At 38.9% G+C, this 11,208-nt stretch overlaps 1 protein-coding gene across 3 annotated transcripts; it reads right to left on the reverse strand.

The window, feature by feature from the left end:
- Window positions 1-2,251: 2,251 nt before the first annotated feature.
- On the reverse strand, window positions 2,252-10,108 carry uba3 (ubiquitin-like modifier activating enzyme 3). Of its 3 annotated transcripts, XM_026168684.2 has the most exons (18): window positions 9,976-10,078; window positions 9,828-9,866; window positions 8,662-8,782; window positions 8,483-8,563; window positions 8,277-8,359; window positions 8,106-8,186; window positions 7,845-7,888; window positions 4,849-4,913; window positions 4,546-4,701; window positions 4,333-4,435; window positions 4,078-4,191; window positions 3,744-3,797; window positions 3,576-3,612; window positions 3,394-3,475; window positions 3,204-3,304; window positions 3,010-3,073; window positions 2,840-2,894; window positions 2,252-2,744 (listed from the first exon to the last, which is right to left on the reverse strand). In XM_026168684.2, exons 1-18 carry the CDS (start codon window positions 9,993-9,995, stop codon window positions 2,656-2,658), a joined length of 1,389 nt encoding a protein of 462 aa, XP_026024469.2. In that variant the 5' UTR covers window positions 9,996-10,078; the 3' UTR covers window positions 2,252-2,655. The 3 variants fall into 3 exon arrangements, with proteins under 3 accessions (XP_026024469.2, XP_026024470.2, XP_080157523.1); XM_026168685.2 differs by lacking the exon at window positions 9,828-9,866 and having other exon boundaries at window positions 9,976-10,108; XM_080301397.1 differs by lacking the exons at window positions 9,828-9,866; window positions 9,976-10,078 and adding an exon at window positions 9,022-9,040.
- Window positions 10,109-11,208: the final 1,100 nt, after the last annotated feature.

Genomic DNA, 11,208 nt, shown 5'->3' on the forward strand with positions numbered 1-11,208 from the left:
CTTATTTATTTTATCGTGCTGTATGTCTGTTGGATTAGACAACTGAAGTTCGGTTACAAGTTATGTTCAAATTAACTTAAATTTTATTCAGTTTTTTATATAAACCACATATAGCCAATAATTTCCAACTACAGTTCTCAAGACAAAAGCTCCAACAATCAAATGATCCCCTGTGAGCAAGCAATTAGCAAGACCAGGGAAGAAAAACCTCAGTTTAACAGGAAGAAACCTCCTGCACAACCAGGCTCAGGGAGGGGCAGCCTTCTGCTGGGTCCAACTGGGGCTGTTAATGGAACAAGATGTGAAAAAGGAAAACATACAGAGACAGGACAAACCACACCCTATTAGTTATAGAAGAGAAAGGTTAATGACGTATAGTAGCTGTCATGATATGAAGTAATAAGACATGGGGTATCTTCAACACCACTTGCTTTATTGAACCGTAGCAGGAGCGTACATGGCTATAGCAATACTCTGTAGCATAGCCTGTCCTAAAGAGTCCTCCCATGGTCGCCCCCTCTGGTAGCCTTACTAGGACAATATAGATGAGATTTGAGTTGCGAGATTTCAAAACAGTAGTGGAATATAAATACAACCTCCATGCTCTGTAAGGGTTAACTGACCAAGAAGGAGAGTGATGGAGTGCTCTGCTAGATGGGCTGGCCTCCACAGTCCCGTGACCTAAACCCAATTGAGATGGTTTGGGATGAGATGGACAGCAGAGTGAAGGCAAAAGGGCTGACAAGTGCTCAGCACCTTGAGACTCCTTCAAGACCGTTGGAAAACCATTTCAGGTGACTGCCTCATGAAGCTCAGTGAGAGAATGCCAAGAGTGTGCAAAGCAGTAATCAAAGCAAAAGGTGGCTGTTCTGAACAATCTAAAATACAAAGCATGTTTTGGGTTATATCACATTTTTTTGTTTATTACATAATTTTGATGCCTTTAAAGAGAATCTACAATGTAAATGCCCCCCTCCCCTCTTTTGGGGTTCTTGCTCCAACAATTAATTTTAGTAGTTAAGAAATACAGAAAAATAACTCTAAATAATACAAAAAAAGCCTTCACATTCATTTATGACCTTGAACTGGATTTTTGTTGTTGTCGTTTTTTATAGTGTGGTAACAATAGTTCTATCCTATCAGCAAAGTGGTCTTACCTCTAGGGGGTTGAGGTCAACCTCTGAGATCAGTTTTAATCTCTAGCAGATATGCTGCTGTCCCATTATAAAGTTATAGTAGTCACTGAGATCAGAATTACAAAATTCTAAGGGGGCATTGTTTTATTGGGGCGACCGTGGCTCAGGGGGTTGGGAAGCGTATCTGTAACCGGAAGGTCGCCAGTTCGATCCCCGGGCTCCCTGTCCTGGTCGTTGTGTCTTTGGGCAAGACACTTTACCCTACTGGTGTTGGCCAGAGGGGCCGATGGCACGATATAGCAGCCTCGCTTCTGTCAGTCTGCCCCAGGGCAGCTGTGGCTACATCTGTAGCTTACCTCCACCAGTGTGTGAATGAATAGTGGCATTGTAAAGCGCTTTGGGTGCCTTGAAAAGTGCTATATAAATCTAATCCATTATTATTATTTTATTTTTGAAACAGTCACTCACTGACCCTACAGCAATGTCACAGCAGGGAATTTATGTGTTTTGAGCACTTTTGTTCCCATTTCAGAGGTACTGGTACCTGATAATGTTCTCACTGATCATTTGTGTTCTCTCCAATATGACTACCTCCACACACACACAGTCAAACTGGTGAACCACTGAAAATACCAATGAATTATATTTGTAATTGTGAAAGGCAATCACTACTGTTAAAAATATATGTTAATATGAATAAAAGAACCTTTGGCAGTGACTGACCTTGATCCTAGAACGAAAAGGACACTAAATCAAAAAAGTGGAGGAAAGGTGGTTTTATATGGTTTTACCAATTCAAATTTTGAATCCATTATTTTCCTTTTTTTTCAAGATTTTGAAAATCAGTTTTTCTTTAAAAAAAAAAAAGATTTTTATTTAATAGATTAATAGTTCATTTACAAATATTTGTTTATAATTATTCTTTTCATTTTCCTTTTAAGTTATCAAACAAGAGTCAAATTTAATGTCTAAATGAATAGAAGATATTAAAATGAATGTATAAAATGTATTTCCTCAGGAACATAGATGTGTGAATTACTGCATAATTAATTAATAAATCACAAAAAACCCCACTTGTCTTTCCTCTTCCTGCCACACATTAAGTGCACACAAACTTAATAAAACAAACAAAAAAAAGATTTTATTCCAGTTCACACATCATCATTGTCGATGTGTTTTACCACTTCCGTGGCTAAACATCTAAAAAATGAGTTGAAATAAATAAATATTCATTTGTAAAACAAGTACAAAGTAATCTTAAAACAATAACCCTTGCATCTGTCATTGCACAGAACATGCTATAGGCTCCAGCAAAATATTAATGCAGAAATCTGACATCAATTATTCACCAAAACATAACCAAGTTTGAACTAAGATTTGGCTTTTCAGTGGAAAATGTTAACTTTAGTCAATACTTGTACTGGAACAGTTAAATAGGTTATAATGGTTGACATTTTGACTGAATAAGCAGTAAACTGTTGTAGCTTTTAGATGAGTTGCAGAGGTGCTTGATTCTGTCTCATGAGGTAAAGCAGAGTTTGAACAACACAGTCTGAGGTGTGGTGACATCAGCTACAGCCAGCTCTTGTCCGTCAGCCAGCCCCAGCTCTGGAAAACATGTTCATAACATAAGTGAGTCAGCACATTCACAGTGAACTCATCTGACCAATGTGGAAACATTCTCAGTAAATAAACCAACACACCCTTCAGGGTTTTGGCCAGATTAGGCCGCGTCCTCTGTTCAATGGAAGCAACCGACTGTAAAACAAAATACTTCAGCTACAACCAAAACTTGAACTTCTCCAGAAAACACCTCAAATTGCTCAAAGATTGAACTAGAATACAAAACTGTACTAAATGGGAGGTTAATTACCTGTAAATATAAAGTCTTATTCTTTCCATCCATCGTTGTTGTTATGGCAGGTGATTTCATTTGTCTGAAAAAAATCCATTGTATTTGGTTGTTGGAAGCATTGCAACATAAAGTAAATTGAATATAGCTGGTAGTGTGATACAAACAAGGTGGGAACTAATATTAGGACATCACAGTAAGTGAGGTAAACGTACATGGAGGTGCTCTCGGTCAGGTAGTCCAACACCTCCTGGAGTTTGGAAGATGGCGAAAAGTGTAGGTCCGAAGGTACTTGGCTGCAAGCTGAACAGTTTTCCTGTAATAAGAGTAATAACCACAAACATGCACGCATTATCCAAACAGGCAAGTCTGTCATGAACTAACAGATGCGAGTCAGACACAAACCTTCCTTTCGGCTTCAAAGGTGTAGGTGTACAGGCCGTCAACATCATTGAAGACCATGTAATTATTCAGAGGTAAATATGCACTGCATGCAAAAAGGTAATAGCAATGTTATTAGAAACTGTGAAATATGCATTCAGTTTTTAAACACATTTTGACATGTGGCAAACAACCTGCAAACTCACCTTGATGCTATTTTGAAAACCTCAGTTGCACAAGCAGCTGCATCGAATAAAGCAGAGAAAAAACGAATGCTATTTACAGAGCACTACGAGTGAATGATTAACTTTTATAATCGTTCATAGAGGAATCAGGTCCACAGGTCTTACATTTATTCAGTGTTAGCTACTTACCAGCAATGGCAGCATTTGTGGATGCTACAGCAGGGATTATCCTCTTAACAACCCCTGAAACATTTAAAGCCAATTAGTTTTTTATATCTCTAATCATGAAAGAAAACAAAGAGGAAAATGCAGTTTGGGCAAAAGAAAGAAAAGCTGTACAAAGCATCTGATCTGAATGAACTTTAGGGAGTGTTTTAATGTTTTACTGACACAAAATAAGATAAGAGTTTGAAAGCACCATCAACTTGCTGTGTTTTATATTACTTGGCTCATCTTCCACAGGAGTAGCTAGAAAAGTAACAGTCACCTCATGGCCACAGAAATGCTATTTATGCAAGCTCACCCTGTGTTAGTCTATATGTGACTCCTGTTATGCTGAACTCTGCTGCCCTCTCCAGAGATTTCTGGTACACCCACTGGATGTGTTCTGGGTCATCTCCATCCAGAGACACGTCATCTAATCCACATCAAAACAAACAAAAAATAATAATAAAATAAACAAAAATTGAAACATACTTTCTGTTCAAATGTTTGACTACCTCATAATTGTAATTATTATTGAAAAAAAATATACCGGTAATATGGTGTGACTTCCTACCTCCAAAGGGCATCTCTTTTGGCCATAGTAATATTCGCACGTACTCAATGCAATGTTCTGGCAGACGAGGCATTGAGGCTATTGTACACATGGGGAAGTTGATCTACAGACACAGATTGGGTTTAGCACTGAAAAACTGACTGGGATCTGGTTCTGAAAGATAATTAACTCATGGCTATGATCATTATTTTAGACAAACATCTGCTACCTTACCTGGGGAGGGTAAAGCTCAAGGGTGCAGTCAATGCAGGCTGTCATGCCAGGGAAAATGACTCTGGCATTGCCTTTAAAGCCTTCAGTCCCACCATCAATCAGAGGGATGATGGATGATGGATCTAAGACACCATCTTCATACACCAGCAAAGATAGCTACAAAAAAAACAGAAACACGGAGTTTACATTTAGAATATGTTCCTTTTAGCTAGCATTATCTTACAGATAGAAATCCAGTCATTTTTCAACTGTGCAAAGCTAAACAGATCATGTTAAAGATCACAATAAAGAGATTTAACTTACCAGCATACCATTCATCCACCTCCTCGCCACAATAGAGTCCAATCCACACACAATTATATGGAATTCTAGGTAAAGATAGAAAGAGGGACAAAGTCAAATCCAATTTTCTATGTTTTCTAATCTAATTGGTTTTTTTAATTCAAATTTTGTGAAGAAAATGTCAAAAAAGTGGAGGTATCAAAAAGTGGTGTATCAAGTTTATGGATTCTATAGAGTTCTGTGAAAAACTAACTACTCTGCACTACCCGACTCACTGGACCATCTACAATTTGCATACCGCCACAACAGGTCCACTGATGATGCCATAGCCCTGACACTACATACTGCCCTCTCACACCTGGAGAAGAGAGACACGTATGTGAGAATGCTGTTTGTAGATTACAGCTCAGCATTCAACACCATCGTTCCCTTGAAGCTGGACAGGAAACTGCAGGATCTAGGACTGAGCAGCTCCCTCTGCAACTGGATCCTTAACTTCCTGTCTGACAGACGCCAAGTGGTCAGACTGGGCAGCATCACCTCATCCCCCATCACACTGGTGCTCCACAGGGGTGTGTACTGAGCCCTCTCCTGTACTCACTCTACACCTACGACTGCACGGCCACTAGCAACTCCAACATCATTGTGAAGTTTGCAGACGACACTACAGTGGTGGGTCTTATCACCAAAGGTAATGAGACGGCCTACAGGGAGGAGGTCAGTGCCCTGACCCACTGGTGTCAAGACAACCATCTCACCCTCAACGTCACAAAGACAAAGGAGTTGATAGTGGACTTCCAGAGGTGCAGCGAAGTACACCACCCCCATCACCGGCGCTGCTGTGGAGAGAGTGAGCAGCTTCCGGTTCCTTGGCGTACACCTGGCTGAGGATCTTACGTGGTCAGTACACACAAACAAAACAGTGAAGAAGGCGCAGCAGCGCCTCTTCTTTCTCAGGAGACCGAAAAGATTCGGCATGAGCCCCCGCATCCTCAGGACCTTCTATCACTGTGCCACTGAGAGCATCCTCACTGGATGCATCACCACCTGGTATGGCAACAGCACCGCTTACAACCGCAAAGCTCTCCAGAGAGTAGTGCGGTGCTCTGAACGGATAATTGGAGGTGAGCTTCCCTCCCTCCAAGACATCTACAGGAAGCGGTGCCTGAGGAAAGCGGGGAGGATCATCAAGGACTCCAGTCACCCCAGCCATAAACTGTTCAGACTGCTTCCATCAGGAAGGAGGTTCTGCAGCATCCGGTCCCGTACCAGCAGACTGAGAGACAGCTTTTTCCACCAGGCCATCAGACTGCTGAACATTTCATAGACACCTCACCTTCACTACTGAAACTTCAACATTATGCACTCCATACTGTACATTAATGCCACTTGTTTTGCACAATATCCAACTACCAACCTCTGTATATTTTATACATTTTATTTTATCGTTTACTCTATTTAATTTTTAAAATATGTATACACACACACACACACATATATACACAAGTAGATATACATATTAGTATACACATTCAGTAATATGCATACACTCTTATATTGTACATATATAAGATACATGATAAGTAGTCAATAGTTTTGTTGTGTGTGTCAGAACAATGAGGCGACTGCTGAATGTTACAGGTGTTACAGGAGTGATACATCTCCTGTTGTCAGGCCTGCAGGTATCAGGCTGTTGTTCTCCTTTATCTCATAGTGGGCAGAAATTATTTTTTGGAGTGGCACAAATAATTTGTGTGGCATCAAATTTGATGCAGAACAGCTGATTGTTCTGTAAATCAGCGGTCCCCAACCTTTTTCGCGCCACGGACCGGTTCATGCCCCACAATATTTTCACGGACCAGCCTTTAAAGCGTCGCGGATAAATACAACAAAATAAAAATAGTACCGGTACCGAAAAAAAGAAGATTTATTCATAACACATGTGAAAAGACCCAGGAAAACCGAGTTAACGATAAAAACGATAACAAAATAATGCTAAAAACCGATAAAAATCCTGAAAACCATACATTTCACACCTGAGCCTCAACTCTTGCGGCCCGGTCCAAACGACTCACGGACCGGTACCGGTCCGAGGCCCGGGGACCGCTGCTGTAAATACTTTGAAATGTTTATTTAAAAAAAAACAAAAAACACCCTGGCTGCAATTTTAGGTAAACAGCTGTAAAAAAAACTTTGTTTGCAAAACTCAGTTACTTTTTTAAAGAAGTAACTATATAATTAATTGCGCAACATTGGTCATTATATACTGTATTCTACAGACAGAGTTACAGGACTCTCTCCCAGACCACAGACTCATACTCATAATACAAGTCAGAGCTTTATAAAAAAAAAGAAAAAAAAAAAGAAGAAAGTTTTGTTTTCATAATTGGAGATCAAGTTATTTTTACTTCCAATAGTGTTAACATGCTGCACAGGTCATGAACAAGACTTTTTTAAATTTTTTTCATTGTAAGTGGGCTAAAGAGGTTAATTAAAAGTAGTCTAACATAAATGCTGTAATTTGATTATTTTAATAAACCATGTAACTTGGATGGATCTGATGCTGGCGTGACCACAGTGCAGACGTCTAATGTTGCTCACAGTGGTCCAAGAGACCGCTCAGGGAGTTTGTGTGTTTGCTCAGACACATGAAAAATTAGAGGGAACATTGCTGTAGCCCTTGGGTTTTTAAGAATATCACAAAGGACTTTTATAGGATTTTGTGGGGTCCTGTGAAAACTTTCTTTTTCAAGTAACTATAGTTAACAAGTAAATTGCTAATGGCAAGTGAGATCATTAAGAAGCAGGTTTACATCACAGGAAAGTGGACATGTGAAGTATGTTTCTCTATTCTATTAAGGGGTGCAATGGCTTTTCATTTAGAGTAAGTTGCACACACTTAAAAAAATAAATTAAACTGCAGTGAGATATTTAATGTGAAACAAAATTAATCTCAAGTGAGCAAATCCATTCAGACATTACAAAAGCCAGTAATGGATTGCCCTGTTGATACTTACGTCTGTAGAATGTTTCATCTAAGTCTTGAATCTTTTTAAAATAGCTGCACAAAACATTTAGGAAAGGTTTGGGTTTTAACACAATATTCACTTCATATTGTTCGCATCACAGAAAAGTAGTATGGTGTCTTTGCATTCTTAAACTGTAATATCTGAACATTCTTCACATTTTGTCCACAATGACTGTACGTTAAAATTTTAGCCATGTGAACGTGATAAAGCATTTGAACTCTCAGAATAGATGCTCAATCAAAAGGATACGGGATTACACAGCATCCAGGCACACGGCTGTTTATAAAGTCAGCAGCAACATCCGCCTTGGGTCGACCTACATCTTTAGCTCTAGTGAAAATTACAGACACATGAAAATCAAAGATAAAACGTAACACAGTAAGGATCAGCCTTTACACAGAACTGACTGATTCTACTCACCTGAAGAGGAACTGTCGATTTAGGTTGGAAACATCAATGGTGTCCATGTCAACAACATGAATGTTGCGAAAGCCTGATAAGGCCTGAGCCACAAGATGAACAAAAAGATGAAAATTAAATACGAACTATTCACTGAAATTATAATTATACCATTTAAATGATAATAATAATAATAATAATAATAATGATAATAATAATAATAATACCAGGTTTTTTAGCAGCTCGCATCCCAAACCACCAGCACCAATGACCAAGATTTTGCAGGTTTCTAACATAAACTGCAAGGACTAAAATAGGAGAATACATTTCATATCAGAGATATCAAATATGCCACAGGACAGAAAAAATGACATATCTGTATCAGATTCCTCACTGCAAATATTACCTCTGTGCTGGGTTCAAAGTCAGGATGCATGAATGGACCTGATCTTTCCAAAAACTTCTTGATATGGTTCCAACGGTCATCCCAGTCAGAGGTGCTTCCAGTGTCTCCATCCACCAACATCCTAAGGATGACATTCATGTTTAGGATGCATTATCAACAGTATCTCTGACAAAAATGTTAAATAGTGCATGCATGGCAACATATGGCCCCATAACATAAAAATGTTTATCGCTACTTAAATTGTACAGCATGGAAAAGAACCAAATCCTATGCTCAATGTTGTGATTAATGTTAACAGGAAGAGCGCTATTTACAGCAGAAAATTAAATGACTTTTAAGAAACTAAGTAGGCATCATTACCTTATGTTTTAATGTCTACTCTACTCTACATCAACCTCGGTTCTCTCACATATGACTCTTTTAAAGCGGCTCTATTATGCAGTTTCATAGTTGTTGCAACAGCGGATGCTCACATTAAACATGGCCAAATCTTTGAGCCAAAAGCTTTCAGTTTCAAAAGCTTGTTTCTACTTATATGGTCATCTCAGGCACACAACTTTGGCCGTGACCACAAAAGCCCCACCGACCTCAAGTTAAAACTTTCTAGTTGTGAAGAGCAGCCAATCAGATGAAAGCTCCCTTAAAGGGCGCTAGCTGAAAGTGATTATAGGGCTTTGGACAGAATGCCTGGGCTACACCAAGGTCCAATATAAGATGAAAAAAATATGAACTTCTTGAAAAGAGTCCAAGATTAAAAAGAGTCAGCAAAGAGTTGGAAGTGAGCATAATTTGTCCCCTTTAAACATCTTAGTAAAACTGCCTGTCTCACGGGTGGGCGTTTCTGACCCACTGAATTTTGGGTAATATCTCTTGCCTGAATAGCTCCCAGCCTGCCGGCAGCTAAGCTAAGTGAATAGCTAACATGTCAACAGTGAGGAGGTACAACAGACCTCAAACTTCGCACAGAGATTAATAATACCACTACTAATTCACTATACAGACGTGTTAGTTATTCACTGTCAACTAGGCAGGATATTTCTGTCAACTAGCTACTCACAAGTTTCATTTACAACCAGCATTAGCTTAGCTCTTCGTCTAGCTAATGTTAACCTTCCTCCTAATGTTAACCTCAAACCTTGCGCCAGTTCTACCAATTGATCACTAACTTCTCAGTCAGCTCCACTACTCTCCTTCTTTTCTTCTCCCTAAAAAGAGAGAATAAAAGAAGGTTGATTCATGCTGTGCTTTCGCAGATTAAGGTGACTTGAAAGCATCTTTCGGGGTTTCTTGCTTGTTTCTTCGGCAGCTACTTACGGCTCGTCCGTCTCCGCCATCTTTGAGTAACTTCAAATGTCCAATTTAGCAGTAGTAAACAAGAAATCTGTCAGCCAACAATAGCGTTACTGTCGGATAAAAGTCTCTGTTGACAATGTTCTGGTTTACAGTTTTAGAATTAATGTGTCCCGCAGCTAGAGGCTGTAGAGCATATAATCTATATAAGATAAATTAGTTGTAATTTTATTATTTAGGTGGAATTTCAATATTCCCATTATCATGAAGGTTGCATTGTCAACAGTCGGTCATAAAGGCGGAAATTACATCGAAGTTCCAACAGATGGTAGCATTTACCTTACGGCTTTACAAGTCACCAGTTTTCAAGCGCAAACTTGTATTGCTGGGCAATACTGCACATTTTAGTATTGATCCAGTACCAAGTAAATCAAGGGCTAGTGTTTGCAATACCGCTGCTTAAGTAGAGCGGGTCGGGGGGCAGTGTGCCATGATTTATGAGATGAATTATTCATTTTCAAATTCTGAACACATTTTAATGACCATCAACCACTGTAATGTTTTTACTGTTCACAATAATTAGTAAATGTAACAAAACACACCTTTCAGCTTTTCAAGCTTTCATCATCTGTTGTTTACATGTGCAATAGGCTATAAATAAAATAGATGTGACAGTCAACACAAAACGATTCAGACGTTTTTAATAGTGCATGTTTATATATTTTCACCCCCCTCCAAAAAAATTATTTGACATCATTCATTCATTTATAATACATACTGATAAAAACAAAGTATCGATCCTATCACCTAGCATCGATTTGAAACCAATGCCAGTACTGGTATCAATACTGTCCATATTGGTTCAATACAGTACCCTTACACCGTATACCTTACTGAAGTGGTCCTCAGTTCATCCTGATAAGTGTTGAAATTAAAACATCTGTGCTAAACACTATCATATTGTCAACTGGGCATGCAAGGAAACAAAAAAAACCTGTTAGCATTAAATGCTTATGGGTATTCCACAAATATGTCGTGAAATGTGACATTTCACGCAGGTTATTGCCTTTGCTTTGTAATACAGGGATTCTCAATCTTGTGTTGTGTCGTTCAGGCTATTTAAAATTTAAAAAATGTTTATGCTCTTGTGTTCACCAGAGTGAACAGAGACAAGAAACAAAACAAGAGAAAAGGAAGAAAATAATTGCCATGCATGGTCTTGGTAAAGGCTGCAATTTCTTCTGCTAACATCTGATC

Source organism: Astatotilapia calliptera, chromosome 5, assembly GCF_964374335.1.
Source record: "Astatotilapia calliptera chromosome 5, fAstCal68.1, whole genome shotgun sequence".
NCBI lineage: Eukaryota > Metazoa > Chordata > Actinopteri > Cichliformes > Cichlidae > Astatotilapia > Astatotilapia calliptera.